The sequence below is a fragment of the Tursiops truncatus genome, chromosome 13, assembly GCF_011762595.2.
Source record: "Tursiops truncatus isolate mTurTru1 chromosome 13, mTurTru1.mat.Y, whole genome shotgun sequence".
NCBI classification, from domain to species: Eukaryota; Metazoa; Chordata; class Mammalia; order Artiodactyla; family Delphinidae; genus Tursiops; species Tursiops truncatus.
In genome coordinates this window covers 62,273,393-62,296,599 of record NC_047046.1, presented here as the reverse complement: position 1 = coordinate 62,296,599, position 23,207 = coordinate 62,273,393, and the positions used below count along the sequence as shown (strand labels likewise).

The following is a 23,207-nucleotide window of genomic DNA, read 5'->3' as shown; positions in this document are numbered from 1 at the left end:
CTAAAAGCTTTCAGAGAAAGAATAGCACCAGACTTGTTGCAGTCACATTGGAAGCTAAAAGATAATGGAGAAATGCCTTCTCAAATGAGATGAAATCAATTCCAGCCTAGAATGTTAATCTCAGCCAAACCATCAACAAGGTGAGAGAAGTACAGAGTTTCATACATGGTACCTTACTTCAAAAACTTTGCCTCCCATGTACCTTTTCTCAGGCAGTCATTGGTCAGTATGTTTCACTAAAACAGGGATATAGGACAAGAAGGAAGAAGACATGGGATCCAAGAAACAGGGTTTCTGACACAGGGAAGAGGGGAAGGGATTCCCCAGGAAGAATGCTGCATAGCAAGCCCAGAGAACAACCAGTCTACAAAGCAGGAGATGCAAGAGGTCCAGAAAGGATATCACTAAGAAAAAAAAAGAAACTGCAAGATTTCCTGGTGAGCTTCACCATATGGAAAGGAGTTTTACAATTCCTTCAGAAAATTTAGGAAGAAAGTAGTCATCAAATATACAGAAAATTAAGCCAAAGGGTAAGGCATAGTTAAGCTATGATTGAGTCCTGCCCAAAGTTAAATAAAAAATAAAATATAACCACAGTGTACCATATCAGCTGTGAATAACACTTGCATGGTCAGATTAATATACATAACTGTACTGAATATGTATTTAACCAAAAATTGTGATAAAATGATCTTGGGAAAATGGAGGAAGGGAAGTTAAGTATGGGCTAGTGATAGAGGATGGGGAAGGAGCAAGGTAGGTTAAAAAAAGCCAAATGCTCATTTTCCATCAAAGTAAATAGAATTTACATCTGAGAATGAAAAATCAGAATTCAGAAGTTTTAACTTGTTATTTTGAAGAAGCTGCTAAGAAGGGTAAAAGCAGTTGCTTCTGGGGAGCAATATTTGAAGGCGGTGTGAAAGGAAGCAGGAAACTTTTTTTCTTAAGTTTTGTAGAACTATTAAATGTTTTTAAACTGAGTGCTGGCATTACTTTGTTTAAAACAGAAATCCAATATATATATATTTAAAATATATATATATATTTTTTTTAATTTGAAACTACAATAAAAATTAACCAAATAAAAAGGAAGTATTCTTGAAATCCTAATACAGTAGACAACATAGATGATCAAAATTCCTTGTGGACATGCAATCCTCTTTATATCCAACTCACTGATCACCTCCCCCACCTCAACCTTATTCCCTCCACAGACACAGTTCTTGCACTCAGACCCCAAAAGTTCAAGACATCAATGAGCATACCTAAATATGGCTCTTAGTCCCATCTATGGAATAGAACAAAAAAATAAGACTGGGTCTCTGTTTCCAAGTCACATGAATTCTGTTTGAGAGGCTATGTCACATGCAGGAAATAGGTAATAACATAAATTAATCACAATTAAATGGTAACCTGTGTGGTACAAACCATACGGAGTTCAGAAACATGTCAGATCTGAGAGAATGTGCCTGGAGCAGTGCGAGGCAATATGGAAAGTGGTGAGAAAGAGGCTGGATGTAGAAGTTGGGCCACATCACTGCCTGCTCTATAGATCATGTCAAGGTTGGGGGTTTTATCCCAAGTGTAATGGAAAGCCATTAAAAGGATCCCAGCCAGGGAGTGACACAATTTTAAGATCACTCTGATCATTAGATGAAGAATGGACTGGAAGGAGGCAAAACCAACAGGGGGAATAGTTAAGAGGCTATTGAAATGGTTCAAGTGAGAGATGATAGTGGCTTGGACCTGGATAAAGGCTATTATTAAAGATCCATTATAGAAATAGAATCAGTAAGATTTGCTGATGCCTTCCTTATGTAGAGGACGGGAGGAGGAATTAGCAGGTAGAAGGAGCTAAGGATGATTCCCAGAATTCTGATTGGAGCAATTGGGTGGATGGCGGTTTCACATTCCCAGAGAGAGGAAGACTGGGAAAGATAACAGGTTTTAGAGAAGAAGGTTAAATGTTAGGGGTTGAACAAGTTAACATGCAGATTCTTGAGATTCCCCACTGGATTTGTCAAACAATCAATTGATTCATTGTGCTCTCCGTGTTCCATATTCTAAGATATCACATGGGTTTGGGGCTCAGCAAAGAAGTCCAGTCTAGAGTCAGTTTGGGGGAGTTGTTGGCATACAGATGGCATTGGAAGTCATGAAAATGTATAAGACCATCTAGGACAGTGGTTTTCAAACCTGGAGTGTGCATTTACAATGCAAGTTTCAAGACCCCCAACCCTGAGAGTTTCTGATTCAGTAATTCTCAGGGAGGTGCAGGAATCTGCTTTATGAAAAGCCAGTTCAAAATGTTCTGATGCAGGTAGTTCAGGCTCAGGTTGGAATGGACAGAGGTGAGGAAGTAGCAACAGCAAGTGTAGCCAATCCTTTCCAGAAGTTGGAGAGAAACTGGAGAAGTTGGAGAGAGGTTGCTAGGTAGAGGGGATGTGAGACCAAAGGGTTACCTTTTTCGTGTATTATTAGTTTTTTTTTTAAAGGTGGGAGACACTAAAGTGGTGGTTCATAACCTTGGCTACACATTATAATCACCTATTGAGATTTTCTAAAATATCAATGCACAGGATACAACAAGACCAGTAAATCAGTATCTCGGGAGGTGGAACTTAGATACCAGTATTTTTTTAATTTTTATTTATTTATTTATTTATTTTTGGCGGTACGCGGGCCTCTCACTGTTGTGGCCTCTCCCGTTGCAGAGCACAGGCTCTGGACACGCAGGCTCAGCGGCCATGGCTCACAGGCCCAGCCGCTCCGCGGCATGTGGGATCCTCCCGGACCGGGGAACGAACCCGTGTCCCCTGAATCGGCAGGCGGACTCTCAACCACTGCGCCACCAGGGAAGCCCCAGTATTTTTTAATTTAAATTTTTTTAAATCATTTTTCCCCCTAAAGCATTGCTTTTATTTCCCCAGAGCCTGGCATATAGTACATCTTCAATTCACATTTTTTGTTGTGGAAAGTATTGCTGAGCCAGTTAGCGGATAACACAGACAACAGGAAACAGTATGGTATTGTAAAATTCATGTTAACTTCCTGTGAAAAGGATTGTAATCCAATTACCTACTTTCAAATGGGAAACCGGAACCTGAGAGAGGAATTGAATTCCTAAGGTCTGTCAGCCTTGGTAGTAGTGAATCAGGACCAGAACCCAGTATTCCAACTCCCAGGTCAGTGTCGTCCTGTCTTTGAACAATTCCATTTTGAACACACCCCAAACCCGCTCACCCATCAAGACTCGGCCTGCCTAATAATACCTCCCCTTCGACACCTCACTTCCTCAGTCACAAACCAACCCTGCCGTCTCTCAACAAACCCGTTGTCAAGTCCAAACCCGCCTGCGTCCCAGACCCATCCTTCCCTCACCCCCTGCCTCAAGCCCAGTCCCCAGACTTTGCGCTTCCTCCACTCGGGCAGCGGACTCTGTCACCATAGCAACTGGAGACACTCGAATCGGCCCGCAGCAACAAGGGGAGAGGAGCTCCTGGTAGTACAATTCTTTTTTTGTATATGCTTTCCTTACCGCTTCCCGCGCCTGATGAGTGAATTTGAGAGTCTGGTAAGAAAGCTCCATCGACAGCAGGGAGAAAAGGAACCAGTTTCTAGGCTGACAGTACATCCACCGATGGCGGCTCAGGGAAACCTGACGCTTAACCAGCCCGCCCCCTTCAGGATTGGCCAGAGCCTGGACATGCCAGCCAATCACTGGGCAAAGATGGACTCTTTACTCATGCCAATCAATGTTAAAATAAGTCTGTTAATCCAGAGGTTTTGCACGGCACTGACCAATCGAGAGACAGAAAGGGGATGATTGGCAGGTCTTGGGTCATTTGCAATTGTTTTGTTTCCCTAAATTATGCCTCTAAAGTTTATGCACCATAGTATTTGTCCTTGATTTCGGCAGTTGTTCAGGCCTTCGTGACCCAATGCTTCTGTTCCCAAGACTCTATTTTGGCATCCCGTCTTCTCTAGGCCCCCCTCTCCCTCCTGATTAAGAAAAAGGTTTGGAAATTCCTTCCTGCTTTACTTTGAAATTGTCTGTACTTGGTCCATCTAGACTGATAGAATCTGATGTGGACTATGGCTGTCAGGGGCTATCTTGGATGCAAACTGTGCATTAAACTTTTCTTCCCCTCCAATTTCCCCCACATCAGACCTACTCATTAGAAGTGGACAAACATGGACTTTACTTTTTCCTCTGCTTTATTTTCTTCATCTACTAACTACTCTTGTGTCTTCAAGGTCTTTCCCTTCAGTCTCTTTTGCTATGAATCTTATTCTAAACATCTTCTCCTCATTATCTTTGGCTTCCTTCATCCATTCTCCCCTCAGTATACAAAAATATTCAAGTCTCCTCAATCTAAAAAAAAAGTTCTCGGGCTTCCCTGGTGGCTCAGTGGTTGAGAGTCCCCCTGCCGATGCAGGGGACACGGGTTTGTGCTCCGGTCCGGGAAGATCCCACATGTCGCGGAGCGGCTAGGCCTGTGAGCCATGGCTGCTGAGCCTGCGCGTCTGGAGCCTGTGCTCCTCAACGGGAGAGGCCACAACAGTGAGAGGCCCGCGTACCACAAAAAAAAAAAAAAAAAAAGTTCTCATCTTGTATTGTTAAATTGAATCACCTCTCTGGCACTCACTTCAAGCTTTCTGGAAGAACTGGCTATCCTCTTCTTCACTTAGTCACCTCCCATTCATTTCTCAACACTTTCTGCTCCTACTTCTTTGAAGCTGTTCTTGCCAAAGTTGCCAATAACTTCCTAAATAGGAAATCCAATTATAGATTATTTTACACTTTACCAAATTTAAACTTGGCACCATTTGAAGTTGTTCACTGCTCTCTCATTAGTAATAATAGCTATAATTTATTAAACATTTAAAGTAGGGCACCAGGCAATGTACTATGTGATTTATGTGTTTATCCAATTTACTCCTAACACCCCATGGAAAGTTATTAATACTCCCAATTTACAGTTGTGGAAACAGGCTCAAAGAGCTGAGTTAGCTCATTTTAGGTTATCAAACTAGATAGAGTTAAGATGCAAACCTAGGTCTCCTGACTGAAGCCAGTGTTCCTTTCCACTACACTCTCTTGCTATTCTTTCTGTCCAGTTTCACCTGTCATTCCCACCCTGACCCAGACACCTCCCCTCATCTCTCACTCCAGCATAAATGAACTGCTTACAATGCTTGTGAACCAGTCCTGAGCAGTTCATTTTGCTTGGAGGATCATTCCTACCTCATTTGCCTAATTGAAGCCTATTTTGCCTACTAAGAGTCAGCTCCGGAATCACTTTCTAGGACAAATCAGTGGTGTTTATCAGATCACAATACTTACTCCAGGCAGAGCTTAGGTGGAGAGAAAACTAATTCCTGATTCCACTATATATCCTTTTACGCTACACTTAGCACATTCTTTTGTTGACATGACTTTCAAAAAAGTTAAAAACATGGGCTTCCCTGGTGGCACAGTGGTTGAGAGTACGCCTGCCGATGCAGGGGACACGGGTTCGTGCCCCAGTCAGGGAGGATCCCACATGCTGCGGAGCGGCTGGGCCCGTGAGCCATGGCCGCTGGGCCTGCGCGTCTGGAGCCTGTGCTCCTCAACGGGAGAGGCCACAACAGTGAGAGGCGCGCGTACCGCAAAAAAAAAAAAAAAGTTAAAAATATGACTCTCTTTGATATGAACGGACATAATGTCAAAGGTTTTATCTAACTCACTGAGGGAGCCAGTAAGATGGTAAAGCTGGTTTAAAGAGCATTTTGGGGAACTGGGTATTTATAGGCATTTTGAGAAGAAAGGTTAGGATAAGATTGCTAGCTTAGATACAAAATTAGTTAATGTTCTACAGGGCAGTAAAATCTTGACATTTTCTTTTCTAAAGGACATAGAAACATTCCTCTAGTTTTGGCCATTTACATTTAAATTTTAACTAATTAAAATTAAATAAAGTTAAACATTCAGTTCCTCAGTCACACTAGCCACATTTCACATATTCAATTGTCATATGTAGCTAATGGCTAATATATTGGACAACACAGATATAGAACATTTCCATCATCGCAAAAAGTCCTTTTGGAAAGCAGTTGGGCCTCTTAAACATTGCTCTAGTATGACATTGAAAGGATATGCTGTGCTATCTTTTGACTTATTTCCAAATGTAATATAAGTGTTTCTAAAGAATTTTCTCTACATAACCACTGGCTTTCAAATGTTTCCAACTGAGACACACATTAAGAAATACATTTTTGGTCAACTAATGTTTGACAAGGAAGCCAAGAATACTCAATGGGTAAAGGACAGTCTCTTCAATAAATAGTGTTGGGAAAACTGGATATTCCCATGCAAAAGAATGAAATTGGACTCTTATCTTACACCACTCACAAAAACTAACTTGAAATGGATTAAGGACTTGAATGTAAGACCCGAAACCATAAAAGTCCCAGAAGAAAACCTAGGGAAAAAGCTCCTTAGCATTGGTCTTGGCAATGATTTTTTTTTTTCAATATGACACCAAAAGCACACATGACCAAAACAAAAATGAACAGGTGGGATTATATCAACCTAAAGGCTTCTGCACAACAAAAGAAATGATTGATAAAAAGAAAAGGCAACCTATGGAATGTAAGAAAATATTTGCCATCGTTCTGATAAGGGGTTAATATACAAGATGTGTAAGGAACTCATACAACACAATAGCAAAAAACCAAACAATCCAATTTTAAAATGGTCAGAGGACTTGAATAGATGTTTTCGCAAAGAAGACATACAAATGACCAACAAGTACATGGAAAGATGCTCAACCTCATTAATCATAAGGGAAATGCAAATCAAAATCAGAATGATATATCATCTCACACCTGTTGGAATGGTTATTATTAAAAATACAAGAGATAAGGATGTGGAGAAAAGGGAACTGCACTCTCAGTGAAACCATAAACTAGTACAACCACTATGGAAAACGGTATGGAGGTTTTTTTAAAAAATTAAAAATAGAGCTATCATATGGTATAGCAATTCCACTTCTGGATACATACCCATAGGAAATGAAATCACTATCCTGAAGAGGTATCTGCACACCCATATTCATTGCAGCATTATTTACAATAGCCAAGACATAGAAACAACATGAGTCCAGATGGTCATAGTAAACATCTTTAAAGAGCTGAAAGAAAACCAAATACTGTGAAGTTAAGTGTTCTATACCCAGTGAAAATATTCTCCAGAAATTAAGGTGACTTGGAAAGGGTGACTGCCAGGACCTGGGAGGTCAGAAATGAGGCTGTGTAGCCTAGATGAGGGGTCATGACATGGGGACTATCATGAATGAGACACTCTCAGAGGACATCTTTGGAGGTCACTTGACCCCTGACTTACTCCCAGTGTTAGTTTTCTAGAATAGAGATCTTATCACACTACTACCTACAAAATCCTGTAACCTAGAGCATTCAAATCCCTCATTTTCACATGTACATCACTCCCCAATCTCATCTCACCCTGTCTTAAAATTAGTTTTTTGTTTTGGGTTTTTTTCTCTTCTTCAAATATTCTTTTTTTTTTAACATCTTTATTGGAGTATAATTGCTTTACAATGGTGTGTTAGTTTCTGCTTTATAACAAAGTGAATCAGTTATACATATACATATGTTCCCATATCTCTTCCCTCTTGCATCTCCCTCCCTCCCATCCTCCCTATCCCACCCCTCCAGGCAGTCACAAAGCACCAAACTGATCTCCCTGTGCCATGCGGCTGCTTCCCACTAGCTATCTACTTTATGTTTGGTAGTGTATGTATGTCCATGCCTCTCTCTCACTTTGCAACAGCTTACCCTTCCCCCTCCCCATATCCTCAAGTCCATGCTCTAGTAGGTCTGTGTCTTTATTCCCGTCTTATCCCTAGGTCCTTCATGACCTTTTTTTTTTTTCCCTCAGATTCCATATATATGTGTTAGCATACGGTATTTGTTTTTCTCTTTCTGACTTACTTCACTCTGTATGACAGACTCTAGGTCCATCCACCTCACTACAAATAACTCAATTTTGTTTCGTTTTATGGTTGAGTAATATTCCATTGTATATATGTGCCATATCTTCTTTATCCATTCATCTGTTGATGGACACTTAGGTTGCTTCCATGTCCTGGCTATTGTAAATAGAGCTGCAATGAACATTTTGGTACCTGACTCTTTTTGAATTATGGTTTTCTCAGGGTATATGCCCAGTAGTGGGATTGCTGGGTCGTATGGTAAAATTAGTTTTAATTAAAGCTACCACTTTAGAAAGAAAACACAAAGGCAGCAGCATGTGTTTTTTCCTTTAAGAGAGGAACCCATTTTTTCTCACTGAAATTCTCCAGCTAGATTTGTTGGGCTAGGGCAGGGTCTCTCTATCTCAGCACTGTTGACATTCGAGGCCAGATAGTTCTTTGTTGTGGGGGGCTAACCTGAGCATCGTAGGATGTCTAGCAGGTCCCTGACCTCTACCCACTAGATGCCAGAGCACCCCCAAATTGTGACGACCAAAAGTATCACCAGACATTGCCAAATGCCGATTGTCCCGTGGAGGGCAAAATTGCCCCAGGTTAGACCTATCTCTTTTTCTCAAGAAGAAAAAAAACCCCACTGCCATGATTATTAAATTTAACATTTCTCCTCATCTAAAGAGAAAGATGTCAAAGAAAACCTAAGGCATATACATAAGCATGCACTTCACCACCACCACACCCCAACCCAGATAACCTAAAAGAAAAAATAAGGGCAAAGTTCTCTTCAACAATGTATCTTTGCTTCTGGAAGATGTTTCCACATCCTCTTTCTCCTGAGGCCATTTGGGCCTTCAGAATAGCAGTTTTTCACCGGCTGGCCCCGAGCCTTGGTTTTTCTTTTTCATGCTTTTTAACGTGGGTGAGTTTTTCAGCATATCTGGCAAGATCAGAAAGTGGATCTTCCTGCCACGGATGTACAGTCCAGGTGAGCCGCCCATCACCTCTGTAGGGGACTGTGACCTTGCACATCTGGCAGTTCCTGTTGTCCCCTGCCTCATGAACTTCCCATGATACACGTCGCCGGGTTTGTCTGACATTCACAATGTGGTCCTCAGCCTCATGTAGGACCTAAACATGCACAGCAATAGACATCTCTGAGGAAGAGCGTGCTGCTCCTGTCTCCCTTTCTTTTGCGCCTCCAGGAACAGGTGTGTGAACAACCTGCCCACGCTGCCAGAACCATTTCAAAAAATGTGTCCATTAATTGCTTCCTATACTATTCATACCTACAGACAAAAGAAAAACTCCCCTCTTTCTAAGGAAATTTTTATTTTCCTCTCCTTCTGTAAAACATTCGTTACATTTCTTATCCTTGAGTTTTAAAACATTGTTTCAATAATCACCAAAGTAGCAAAATTGCATTGGGTGTCCACGTTATTGATGCTTCCAAGTTGTGTCATTTGACGTGTATGAAACAGAGCCAAAGCTTATCTCTTGTTTCTCAAGAGATATTATTTCTTTTTTTTTAAGGCATATTATTTCTAAAATATTGAAAAACACAGTGCAACTTCAGTTGGAGAAAACGAGTTATTCCACTTGTTCTTTCTCTTAGAGCAAGGATGTTTTATAGGGTGAACTCTGAGTGTTTTTTATTCATAAACTTTTTTGTTTTACCGATTATGCTCTTCAAATTGTGCGTGAATCCATCAATGCCTATCCCTTTCTCTTCAGTAGCCTCTTCCCATACAAACACCTTGGAATTCTGTATTCACAGCCTCACTTACGTCAAACCACCTTCCACAGAGCTTCTATAGGCATGCAAGAATGAGGGAGAGTTTTCAAGAATGACAAGAAAGATACCCGCCTAATGCAAACCCTCTAACAGTCAACTATAACTCATTTCTGAATATATATTGTTAAAACTCCATTTTTTATGTCACCTAAAAAGAATGTATCCTGTCATTCTTTAAAAACTGTTACCTCTGTCAGTGGAAAGAGAAAAAGTTTTAATCATACAGACAGTCTGTGTTGGTATAAATCTCTCTCTGCCAACAGTTGTTGAAACATAAGAATAGAGAGCTTTTACTGGATCTTATCCAAAAATAGAAAGAAATCTGGGTTTTAACCTTCACTGTTATCAGTGTCATTTTCTAATTTACCCTAAATGGTATCAGAATGTGTGCCCTGTCTTCCTAACTTTATCTGTGAACAGTCCTCCTGCTGCCATTCCTGCAACCACATTCAGAGGCACACAGGCCAGGATTGGAATCTTGCCCCATCACTTACTGCTCTGTGATTTAGGAAAGGTATTGGACCTGTTCAAGCCTTGTATCGTCATCTGTAAAATGGAAACAGTAATACCTTCTCATAGTGAAATGAGACCTTGTGTGGGAAAGACTGCCCTAGTCAAGTTTCCCTGATTAAGAGATTGCTAATTTTTGTTGTTGCTGTTGTTGGTTTGTTTCTAAGAGAATGAATAACCAACAAAGAAAGTAACCTACCTGTATTAGTTTTAAAAATGAAGGGAGAGGATTTTTCTGGAAGAATAGTCGGGTAACTTTTGTCATTAGCCAATGAAACATTGAACAACAAGGTTCAGAAAGGGTAGATACCAGTGCAGCTTTCAGGACCTCAGCAGTTGTTCCTTTCACTCAAAAATGTCCTGCCATTAACATGACTCATCTTCAAACTTCATTAGCGCACATGTCACTCAGGATAAATTTTTGAGAAAAAGAACCTGATTGCTTCCCCCTGGCTAACATACGGGTTTTTCTCAGTCTCCTCTCCTCCAAATCCAATCAGCTGTGGCTAGGAAGGAGGTTCCTATGTCTCAGGTTTGCAGGGCCTCTGAGGAGAGCAAGGCTGACATGCACCCCAAAATGGAAGTGGTTCTAGTGCTTGGAAATGCACATAATAAGTGCTTAATGGGTCTTAGCAATTGTTGTCATTGTTGAGAGTGTACCCTGTCATTTTCAGGCTCCATACATTTGATTACATCATTTTTTTTAACCACTGAAATGTTATTCCTCCTCTATATGAATGAAAATGAAATCATTCATTTTTTTCATTCATCCAGAAAATATTTATTTCATGCTTAATATGAGTCAAATGGTGTTCTTGGCAGTGGGGATACAGTGGAGGACAAAGTCCCTGCCTTCCTGGAACTTATATTCTAGTGGGGGCGGGGACTCTGGGAAGAATTGTACCCATAAACCATGAATTAATATAATTTGAGGTAGTGAGAAGTGCCACAGTTTGAGGGAATAAGTAATGACAGTGGAGGAAGAATAAAGGCTAAATGTGGGAGGTAAAACAGGGCCTGTGGACTCCGGTAAGGAGTTCAATTTTTATTTTTAGAGTGCTGTAAACCTGTTGAAAGATTTTGAATAGGGGATGGTGAGATCAGATTTATATTTATCAAAAATCATTCTGGATGTTACATGGAGAATGATTGTAGTGGTACAAGATAGAAAGCAAGATAGAAAGACAGGAGGCTACTGTGGTCATCCAGGACAATGGTGGCAGTAGCAGTGAAGTGAAGAATGATCAGATTTAGGATGCATTTTGGGTTTTGTTTCACTATGAAATATTTCAAGCATACAAATATAGAGGATAATAGGTTGGTATACCTACCTTTCAATTCTATCATATCTTAACATTGTGCCCTATTTGCTTCAGATCTTTTTTTTTAAGAAGGAAGACTTTACAAACATAGTAGAATCCCCCAGAATAGCCTACAGATCCTATTCCCTTCCTCTCAGAGGTACCCACTGTCCTGGTTTTGATACTCATCATTCACATGTATGTTTTCTATCACATATGTACCTATCCATAAATATACAGCATTGTTTTCCCTTTTTGCAAAATTTACATGAAAGGTATATAACTTTTTCCAACTTGATTGTTTCATTTGGCATTGTTTTGGGGATTTGTCCATATTCTTTTTTTTTTTTTTTTAATTTTATTATTTATTTATTTATTTATTTTTGGCTGGGTTGGGTCTTCGTTCCTGTGCGTGTGCTTTTTTTCTAGTTGTGGCGAGCGGGGGCTACTCTCATTGCGGTGGCTTTTCCTGTTGCAGAGCACGGGCTCCAGGCATGCGGGCTTCAGTAGTTGTGGCACGTGGCTCAGTAGTTGTGGCTCGCGGGCTCAGGAGTTGTGACTTGTGGGCTCTAGAGCGCAGGTTCAGTAGTTGTGGCGCACGGGCTTAGTTGCTCCGTGGCATGTGGGATCTTCCTGGACCAGGGCTCGAACCCGTGTTCCCTGCATTGGCAGGCTGATTCTTAACCACTACACCACCAGGGAAGCCCTGTCCATATTCTTATATGAAGCTCTGGCTCTATTCATTTTTTTCTTACTGTATACATAGCATTCTTTTGCAGGAACATACCACAATGCATTTATCTACCCTATCCTTGATGGACAAGACAAGTTGTTTTTAACTTTTCGCTGTTACAAACAGTGATGGAATAAATATTCTTGTACATATCTCCTGGTGCACATGTGCCTGTATAAGAGTTTCTCTAGGTTAGTACTTCCTAACTTCAGGTCATGCACACAAAGAAAACAATAAAATTTCTAGGGCTTCCCTGGTGGTGCAGTGGTTGAGAGTCCGCCTGCCGATGCAGGGGACACGGGTTCGTGCCCTGGTCCAGGAAGATCCCACATGGCGCGGAGTGGCTGGACCGTGAGCCATGGCCGCTGAGTCTGCGTGTACGGAGCCTGTGCTCCGCAGCGGGAGAGGCCACAACAGTGAGAGGTCCATGTACCGCAAAAAAAAAAAAAAAAAAAAAAATTTCTGTGGCGTGTTAATAAACTGGAGAGGATTTAGGAATATCTACATGGAGCTTGATGAAAAAACTCATTGTTTTTTTCGTATAATTATAAGAAAGAGTGGAATACTAAAGTATTAAGGAAAATATAAAATATTAAATTTGCATAAAACTTCCAAATAAAAAATTTCAGAAGTTTTAGTGAAGAGCTTAAGAGCACTTTTATGGGCAGGTTTAATGTTTGAATTGTCTGTACTTTTTTTTTTTTTTTTGCGGTACGCGGGCCTCTCACTGCTGTGGCCTCTCCCGTTGCGGAGCACAGGCTCCGGACACGCAGGCTCAGCGGCCGTGGCTCACAGGCCCAGCCTCTCCACGGCATGTGGGATCTTCCCGGACCGGGGCACAAACCCGTGTCCCCTGTGTGGGCAGGCGGACTCTCAACCACTGCACCACCAGGGAAGCCCTGTCTGTACTTCTTGATCAAGACATTTTAATGACAATGTCTTCAAGTTCTTGTTGACAAGATATTTTGCATTTTTGCAATCATTCAGAAGTTGAAATTATATTTTAAAAATCAAGTAACCAGTCCTTTTCTATCATTGACAAATATAATTTTGAAATTTTTTGATAAATAAAATAGGTTTTAGATTCTAGCTGTGCAGATAGCACAGAGTTCCTTTCTATATACCCCAGTTTCCTTGATTATTAACATCTTTTTTTAAATTTAATTTTTATTTTACATTGGAGTATAGCTGATTTACAATGTTGTGTTAGTTTCAGATATACTGCAAAGTGAGTCAGTTATACATATACATATATCCATTCTTTTTCAGATTCTTTTCCCATATAGGTTGTTACAGAATATTGAGTAGAGTTTCCTGTGCTATGCAGTAGTTAACATCTTGTATTAATATGGTATATATGTCACAACTAATGAACGAATATTGAGACATTATTACTAACTAAAATTCATATTTTATTCAGATTTCCTTAGTTTTTGCCTCGTGTCCTTTTTTATACCAGAATCTAGTCAGGATACCATATCATATTTAGTTGTTGTGTCTCCTCAGGCTCTCTTTGCTGTGATGATTTCTCTGACTTTCTTTGTTTCTAATGACCTTGACACTTTTAAGGAATAGTGGTCAAGTGGTTTGTAGAATGCTCCTTGATTGGGATTTCTCTGATACTTTTTCCCATGATTCAACTGGGGTTGTGTGTTTTTTGAGAGAAAGATCACAGAGATAAAGTGCCATTCTCATCACATCATATCAAGGGTACATACTATCATCATGGCTTATTATATCTCATCAGAACCTGAGAGATGATAAAACACTGTTTCAAGACAATCTTTGTCATAGAGAGCAAATGAAAATAGACTTGTAGCAGCTTCCAATCCTTTAAAATTTGTTGAAATTCGAAAACAAAAAAACAAACAAACGACGGAATGTAAAAATGAGTAAAGGACTGAATAGGCATTTCTCCAAAGAAGTTATTCTGAAGGCCAATAAGCACATGAAAAGATGTTCAACATCACTAACCATTAGGGAAATGCAAATCAAAACCACAAGGAGATATCATCTGCTGCCTATTATGATGGCTACTACTAAAAACCAGAAAATAACAACTGTTGATGAGGGTGTGGAGAAGCTGGAACCCTTGCACACTGCTGGTGGGAATGTAAAATGGCACAGCTGCTTTGGAAAACAGTATGGCAGTTCCTCAAAAAATAAAAATAGAAGTACCATATGATCCAATAATTCCGCTTCTGGGTATATACCCAAAAGAATTGAAAGCAGGATCTAGGAGAGATATTTGTTCACATTAGTCACAATAATCAAAAGGTGGAAGCAACCTGCTGTTGACCGAATGTCTGTGTCCCTCAAAAACCCATATGTTGATGCTTCAATCCCCAATGCGATGATATTTGGAGGTGGGGCCTCTGGGCAGTAATTAGATTTAGCTTAGGTCATGAGGGTGGAGGTCCTAGGATTGGCTTAATGCCCTTATAAGAAGATCAAGAAACCAGAGCTCTCTGTCCCCATAATGTAAGGGTATATTAAGAAGGTGGTCATCTGTAAACCCGGAAGTGGATCCTCATCAGACACTAAAGGCTGGCACCTTGATCTTAGATTTCTGAGCCTCCAGAACTGTGAGAAATGTTAGCTATTTAAGTCACACATTCTGTGGTATTTTGTTTTAGTACCCCAGCCTGATTAAGACACAACCTAACTGTCCATGGACAGATAAATGGATAAACAAAATACGGTGTACACATACAATGGAATATTATTCAGCCTTAAAAAGGAACAAAATTTTTTGTCATATGTTACATCATGGATGAACTTTGAAGACATCATGCTAAGGGAAATAAGCCAGTCACAAAAAGACACATACTGTATAATTCCATTTATATCAGGTACCTAGAGTAAAGTCATGAAGAAAGCAGAATGGTGATTGCCAGGGTCCAGGGGGAAGAAAAGAATAGGGAGTTATTGTTTAATGAGTATGGAGTTTCAGTTTTGCAGATGAAAAGAATTCAGGAGCTGGATGGTGGTGATGGCTGTACAGTAATGTGACTATACTTAATGGCACTGTATCGTACACTTAAAAGTGGTTAAGTTGGTAAACTTTATATTGTGTATATTTTATCACAATTTTTAAAATTGTTGAGGCTTACTCTATTATGCTCAATTTTGGTAAATATTCCATATGTACTTAAAATAATGCATTTTCTGCACATTATTTGTAATCACTGGGTCAAATTTGTTAATTATGCTGTTCCAAAAATCTATATCTTTAATGATTTTCTGTTTGCTTTTTGTATCAATTACTGAGATAGGTATGGTAAAATGCTTCACTATACTTGTGGATTTTCTCACTGTAGTTCTGTAAGCTACATTAAGTGCATGTCATTAGGTGCATACAGATTTAAAATTGCTATATTTTACTGGTGAACTTAACTCACTCAGAAAAGTCCCAAGTATGGTATCCCCATCAGGTCTATAAATGTAGACCATTTATAGTTCCTCCTGGTCCAGAGGCAATTTACTGATCAGAGGTCATTTTTATCATAAACCTCTATCATGTTTCCTGGTGAACAGAGCTAGAAAATTAGCTGAAGGTTAAGTTCTTATGTAGACAGGAAAAGGTTTTGTTAACCCTTTACCTATAGTGATTTTTTTTATCAGTCTGAAAAATCTCAGACTTTATCTCATCACATATTGCTACTGCCTCATTTTGGTTTTTTGTTCTTTGAGGACTCCAGTTAAACATTTGTTAGACTTTTCTGGCATTATCTTCTGTCTCAAATCTATGTCTCTAATATTTTCTTACGCATTTTCCATCTTTTTGTTTCCCTGAGCTTCATTCTAAATAGTCTTCTAACATGTTCCTGTTATTAATTCTCTCTTAAACCATGTGTAATATACATATATACCTATAAACTTATCCATTGGGTTCTTAAACATCTCAATTCTAGAGTTTCTATTAGATTATTTTTTCAAGGTTTGTTTATTTACTTATTTGTGTAAGCTTGCTTTTATTGCAGTCTTTTTCTGATTTTTGATTATGTTTGGTCATTTAATTTGTAAAATTTTATGTAGGTTAATTTGAGGTTTGGGCTAATGATATCTTCATCTGGAGAGAATTTTTGTTTGATTCTGCCCAGTGTCTGTGGAGTACCACTCTAGGATCTGTTTATTCAGTATTCAAGGAGTGAGATTTCCTGATTGCTATAAAACCTGAACGCAATTCGTGGAAGTGCTGATTTATTTCTGGTTTATCTTTACCCTACGGGATCTTGTATTAAATATGGGGGGTGTTTATTGGACTTTGCTTCTTCTGTGGCACTAGATTTAGATTTATGTCTCTCTTGCCCAGCAATCCTGCAAAAGTCATAGCTCAGTTTATAGATTTTACTTTTGGACTGTCAAATGTCTCAGGATAAATGTTCAGTTTAACTGCCTAGAACACTGCCTTCTAAGATTTTGACTGGTTAACTCCTTACATTTGGCACTTGCTTCTGATTTTCTAAATCCAGATTTTTTGGTTGTTCTTAGTTGCTGAGTTGTATCAAATTACCAATTTCTTTAACATATATGCTAGCGTGAAACCATCCTTGCATTACTGGCATAAAATCTGCTTATAAGTTAGATAGGAAAATTAATTTTTGTTTGGTTTTGGCATTGAGGCTATAATAGCATTTTAAAATGTTTCCCTCATTTTAAAATTCTCTCTACAGTATTAGAAATCAGATCATTGGTTATTTCTGGTGGGAGGTTTGACTGGGAAGGGGCAGGAGGGAATTTTCTGGACTGATGAAAATGTTCTGTATCTTGATAAGCATTTTTCAAAACTAATTGAAGAGTTTACTTAAGATAGGAGGATTTACCTATGTTATTTATGCCTTAATAAAAATTGTTCAAATACTAATAACTGTTGAATCTAGTTGGAATGTATACAGATATTCATTGTTATGCTTTCAACTTTTGTTTGTGTTTAAAAATTCCAGACTAAAAAATTGGGAATATAAAAGATAAATTCATTGTTCATTTTCTTTGATACTGTATAGTTTCAGTAAAGGTTAAGGTAAAGTGTAAAGGAGCAAAGAAATGTGATTAAAATAGATGTGTTCTTGGCAAAAGAAGAAAGGTGGCTTGAAACTATCTAGGAGACTTGAACACAGATATAGGGAAAGAGGAAGAAATCAGTGGAAAGGAAAAGAGAGATGTTGAGATCAAGAGGATTGATGGGTTCAGAGACAGGCAGAGAAAGGATTAACAGGACAGGTGCTTAGAAACTGAACTCAGTATTTCATGCATGGTGCTTCTTATGGGTTGTAAGCTCCTTGGTGGAAGGGCTGTACTGTATTCTATAAATCTTTATTCCCCGGAAGATCCTGGCTCACATTGGCCTTCACTTAATGTCTGTTGAACAATGTTAAACTCTACTGAGGTGGAAATCAAGGTCTAAGGAGAATAAGCCAAGATCAAGAAAAAGCCAAGCTAAAGTTAATGGTGGAAAGCCAGAATTAGAACCTACTCTAGATACTGTTCATTCTTTTACTCATTAAACCAATGAGAGGCCCACAGTTTTCCAAGCATTTGTCAGTCATTATAGTCTAGCGGGTTTAAAAACACTTTTAAGAAAAAAAGTTAAACGATAATTATTTATATAATAATCACACAAAGACCTACGTAATTACCATGGAAAAATATCAGGAAGGAAATATTCGGATCCTATGAGCAGTCAGAGAGGGATCTGAATTAAAATGGGGGCATGTGGGTTTAGGGAAGGTCTTTCTGAGGAAGTGACACTTAAACTGAGAGCTGAAGGATGAACAGGAATTAGGCGAAGAGGTGTAGTGGTAAACTATTCTTGGCCCAGGGATCAACATTAGGTGTCTTAAATGGATTCCATCCACCTCTTCAAGGAAATTTGAACCCTGGATTTGGTCCAGCGAATTTTTTGACCAGCTTAACTCAGCATCTTCTCATCCTTTGTCAGCAAGTCAGGAGTGCCGTGAAACTTCCTTCCATCTTCTCTTCCTCTGACATTTCATTTTTCCCAGCTATCTTATTTCCCTGATCCCTCGACTTTCTATCAGGGTCCTTCTGGGCGCTCTCCTATTTCACTTCTCCAACTTCCCTCCCCCAACCCTTTCAACTCTGCAGTCCTTGACATTCAGTCGCCCTTCAAAGTCAGAAAGAACCAGCCAGGTTAGTACTGAGGATATTATCAACCCAAAAAGGTCTCACCAACCTTGCCCCATTAGATCAGAACAATAGCTTATCCAACACCCATATTTAGGTTGTTTCGCCACAACTACTCCGGGGGATGCCTTTATTTGTGGGTGCTCCCTCCGTCCACAGCCACCGTGGGGAAGGGCACTGTAAATGTTCCCGTCACGAGTCCCGGCCATTTCTTCTTCCTCTCCGTCCCTCCCACAGCCCAGGCCCTCCTCCAGTCCCGCGGGTAACGCTGCAATCGCGAGGGCGCTTCAGGGACTGGGGCTGGGCCTCCGCGCCGGGGCGAGAAAGCACCCGCTGGCTGAGAGCTGCACGGCGACAAGGCCGAGTGCCGGAAGGCGTGCGGGAGGTGGACAGGCAGCGGGAGGGGGCGGGGACTCAGGCGAGGCCAGAGCCGCAGGCCTGGGGGGCTGGCGGAAGACGCGGGCGGAAAGCGGCTGGCTGAGAGGGCGGGGCGCCTGGAGGGCGGGGCCGCGCTCGCCGGGGGCGGAGCTCCGGCGGTGGTCACGTGACGGGCCCGGAGGCAGCGGCGGCGGCGGCGGCCGCGGAGTCTTTAGCGGCTCCCAGTGCAGGATGGTGCTGGAGGCGGCGGCGGCGGCCGTGGTGGCGGCGGTGTCGTTGGCGGCAGCGGGAGGGGGTGCTGTGGCGGCAGCGGCGGCGGCGCCCGCGGGTGGTATAAAATGGCGGATTTCGAGGAGTTGAGGGTAAGCGGGGGCGTGGGAGTGGAGAGCGGAGGCCGCGGGGGAGGGGAGGGAAGGGGAGGCGAGGCGGGGAAGCCGCAGCGTCGCCGGCCGCCACCTTCTTGTTTCGCGGGGACCGGTTGGCGGAGCTCCGAGCCCCGGCCCGCGTCCCAACGGGCGCCCGGGCGGGCGGGGGAGGGGAGCGAGGCGGCGGAGGAAGCCCGTGCCACCCGGTGGTGGCGGGCCTGGGGACCAGGTGAGCCGGTCGGTGGGTCCGCACACCTGGCGCGGGGCGCCGGGGCCGCTCTCGGGAGGGGCTCGTGGGGACCCAACTTACCCGTTTATTTTGAGGTGAGGTGGGAAGCAGGATTTGCTTTTCCACCTTCGCGAGGGGTGTACGTGTCTGGCGATTCCTAAGTCTACGGACTACTCACTTGGTGGGAAGCTGTCTTCTGAAACGTGAAGTTGCTTTTAGGAATTCTCTCTCTTCTGTGGGTGATGCTACCTCTTAGTCAGATCTGTCTCGAGAAAGGCCCCTTCCCCCCACCAGTGCTTCCTCAACATCTTGGGGAGAAGCGTGGTCTTTTGGGAACCCTGCCTTCAATGATCGGCCTTAAACCTTGGTATTTTCTTAGTGCCATGGTAAGAACTCCGCAAAGTCCGTGTTGTCATGAGGTTTGTGAACTCGTTTTGCACTTGAAAATTTTTTCTCCCTAGCCTTTCGAACAAGATCACAACTTTATTTTTGTTTACCTTTGTATAGTAGAGGTTTGAAATGCGCTGTGTTGGGGTTAGACGGAAAAGATATTTTTCCCGTGGGTGATAACCTTCAAAGCCCTCAACTGAGACATAATTGTGATAAACGAGCCAGATTTTTTTATGGATCGCTGAATTACTGGCGGCATAAATGGGATACTTAAGATCGGAAACCCTGATTTTAAAAAAAAAGTCTTTCAAAAAAGGGATGAAGAGGAACTTGAAATTAAGTTAACTGCAGTCAGTTTGCACAACCATGGACGTGTTGTTAGCATTACTGTTTCCGAATAAGAAGGAAAAGAAATCTGGTAAAAGATTCAGTTTGTATGTTTATTATTGTTTTTTGGAGAGGGATGGGATGCGGGGGAAGCATGTTGTTTGGTTACCTGGCTGGTTTGGTGAACATCAGCAAAAGAACGTATTCATTGTTCTGATCTAAAGGTAAATTGCTTCAGTTCGAATAATGCCTGCCATTTTCTCTCTTGCTGTTTCAAAAATTATTTAATTCCCGGTAAAGAGAAAAGTATATTCATGCATTTTATGCCCTATGCTAGTTTACACAGAGAACCGTGATAGTAGGTAAAGGGTGTTCATATTGGTAAGTGTAAGGGTGTTAGTGTCAGAGCCTCAGCTGTAGGGGTTATAACACCTGTAGAGCTTTTGAAACAACCAGGCCTGAGCCTCACCTGTGTAAGTTCATGCATTAGGTTTAGGATGGGTTGAGAATACTGAAGTTTGTAGTTATTTATATCTGCAGTATTGTCTTGGGTTTTGTGTAGTAACGGATTATATAACTTTATCTCTTCTAAGATTTTTTTTTTTGTTGATGAAAAGTTTTCCAGGGCTTGTGTTAGACTTTTCTGTCGTTTGTCAAAGCTTAATAAAAAGTGAAGAATTTATTTATTGGTATAGGGCAGAAAGGGCAGTCAGTGCTTAGGTTGGAGTGGAATCAGGAACTGGAAAGTAGTTGGAAACCAAGATTTTCTCTTTGTCTCCCCTTCTTCCCCCTTCCCTCCCCACTCCCTCCATCCTCTGTCTCCATCCCATACCCCTCTCTCTTCCCTCCCATTTTGTTTTGTGGGTCAGCTTCATCATCTTTTTCTGTAAATCAGCTGTCTTTTCTTCTCCCTGCACTTGCTGGAAGATAGCTCCTCTGCCATAGTTCACGTTAGGAGACTTAACTGGGGAGAGTTTTCAGAGGAGGGAAAGGTATGGGCTGTGCAAATGCTGAAAGAGTTATCCACCCCAGTTTTTGCCTTACCTGCTCAGTAGCATCCTCTACACTTAAAGATGTGCTGTAGCTCTCCCCACTCCCCATTGCAAATCGTGACGATGATGATGATGGCAGATATCCATTATAAGAAAGTGCTTATTATATTCCCGGCCCTGGTTTAAGCACTTTACATACATACTTATTTAGTTCTCACAACAATTCTGTGAAAAATTGAGGCACAGAGAGGTTGAATAACCTAACCTAGATCACACAGCTAATACTGGAAGACCTGGGATTTTTAACCTCGGAGGTCTAGCTTTAGAGTGAATGCTCCTTAGGGTCTAAGCTCTACTGCTCTGTTCAGTTTCCTTTGGGTCCACGTGGTGCTCCTGGCTACCATCCTGCACTTTATGAACTAAACTGAATGATAAACAATACCCTGCTTATATGATATATAATATTGTAGGGAAAACTGGACAACTGAAGAAAAATCTAATTAGAAAGGAGGAAAAGGGGAAGAAACATCGAGGGTTTTCTAAATGGTCTCTGCTACAGAATATATTCTGAAGTAAATTGAAGGACCAGGAAAAATCACGGGCATTGGTTTGTTGTCTAACTTCTTGGCAGTAGAAGAAATGGCCAGCCGACCTGAATGCCAGGTTTGGCTGCTGATAATGCCGCTGAGAGGATTTCCTTTATCTTTGTCCGTTATCATTCAGGGCCACTTCCTAGGAGCCCGTATAACCAGAGCAGGTCACTGCTGGCTAGTGCCGGCGTCTCCTGTACTGGAGGTCTGGAATTTTGGGAAAGGTCATCTTCACTGTGCTTCAGTGACTCCTGTGCCTTTGCTTTGCTTGGGGGAGGGGAGTTATTTGACGAGGCAACTCCTGACAGAGGAGTTGCCTGACAATTTCAGTGTTTTGAGACTTCCCTGTGGGCCAGTACCAGAGATCTTGTCCAGTCACAGCAGAATATGGCATCCCTACCCTTTGCTGCTTTCAGTTTAAGTGACCAGTAGAATACCAGCACACCTCTCTTCATTTCTTCTGGGAGAGAGGATCGGTGAGGGTCCACTTCTGTCCTGATTATCTATAGCCAGAAGATAAGAGTCACATCATACAAACCTGACTCACAAGATCATCCTGATGGGTTGAGGGAAAGGAAGGGGTAAGTTCTCTGTGAAGGGCTATTGTGGGCTGTGTATAGTCAAAGATGAGTATAATAGTGCATCAGGTATTAGAAGCTTTCAAGGTGCTAGAGAAGAAATTATTCAGTTCAGTGGTGGCTTGTTTAAAACATTTATGTTGTTAGGAGTTTGTGAATTAACTAATTATTGAATTAACCTGGGACAAGCTCATGCAGTCTGGTGGCCTAGGCCTCTGTCACTGTTGCCCTGCTTTCTTCCTCCAAAATATTCTCCAGCAGTGCCAAGCACAGTGGTGGAAGAGAGGCAGAGTAGTTGGAGTCTGAAGTCCCTCACCTCTTCTTCAACCAGAGCAGCTTTCTACCCTTGTCTCCTCCAGTTGCATAATTTCAATACTCCTTCTGCTGCAGTCCTTAAAAAGGTCCCTGCTACAATTTAACCTGGTTAATCCACTCTTCCTTCTTCTCTCCAGTGTGGGAGTGGAGGGGGGATCTACTGTACTAACTTTTTTTTTTTAAGGCTCTCTCTCCTGTACTCCTCATCCTCTTTCTCTTGTGCATTGAGAGTTTATTATCTCTGTGCGTGTCAGAGAATGAGAGTCAATGTGTGTGCAGGAATCTAGTGGAAGAGCCAGTGATAGTAACTTTCTTAATAGATACCGGTAAGCCAGACACGGAAGATCTAATAAGAGGGTTAAATAATTCTATAACAGAAGATTTTCTGCCTAGAAGGCTTGAGGGTTTGGTTCCTTACTTGCCGTCTTCGGGTGCTGTTGGGATACACAGGGAGAATGGGAAGTTAATGGGGAAGAGGAGTGTTGAGGTTAGAGGTCCTCATCCCTCCAAGCTGCCAACTATTGGGCAAAGAAATAGACTAATACATGTGATAGATGTTAACAGAA

General features: G+C 41.5%; 2 protein-coding genes and 1 pseudogene across 21 annotated transcripts in view; 1 reads left to right on the top strand and 2 right to left on the bottom strand.

Annotated features, from left to right (window-relative positions):
- KATNAL2 (katanin catalytic subunit A1 like 2) overlaps window positions 1–3,654 on the bottom strand; it is a 100,514-nt gene extending 96,860 nt beyond the window's left edge. For all 7 annotated transcript variants that reach the window (XM_019937005.3, XM_033837718.2, XM_033837717.2 and 4 more), the window contains exon 1: window positions 3,539–3,654. In XM_019937005.3, the coding sequence (XP_019792564.1) occupies window positions 3,539–3,634 (96 nt within the window). In that variant the 5' untranslated portion in view covers window positions 3,635–3,654. The remainder of the gene's footprint in view (window positions 1–3,538) is intronic.
- A 5,027-nt stretch (window positions 3,655–8,681) lies between these two features.
- On the bottom strand, window positions 8,682–9,146 carry LOC101323422 (small nuclear ribonucleoprotein Sm D3 pseudogene; annotated as a pseudogene).
- A 9,867-nt stretch (window positions 9,147–19,013) lies between these two features.
- PIAS2 (protein inhibitor of activated STAT 2) overlaps window positions 19,014–23,207 on the top strand; it is a 103,079-nt gene continuing 98,885 nt past the window's right edge. For 6 of the 14 annotated variants that reach the window (XR_012325388.1, XR_012325389.1, XR_012325390.1 and 3 more), the window contains exon 1: window positions 19,015–19,217. Coding sequence is in view for 8 of the 14 variants with exons in the window: in XM_019937004.3 (XP_019792563.1) it covers window positions 19,194–19,217 (24 nt within the window). In the remaining 6 variants the exon portion in view is untranslated. Of the gene's footprint in view, window positions 19,218–23,207 lie in introns of all 14 variants that reach the window. The other 8 variants (XM_019937000.3, XM_019936993.3, XM_073790692.1 and 5 more) reach the window with 3 other exon arrangements.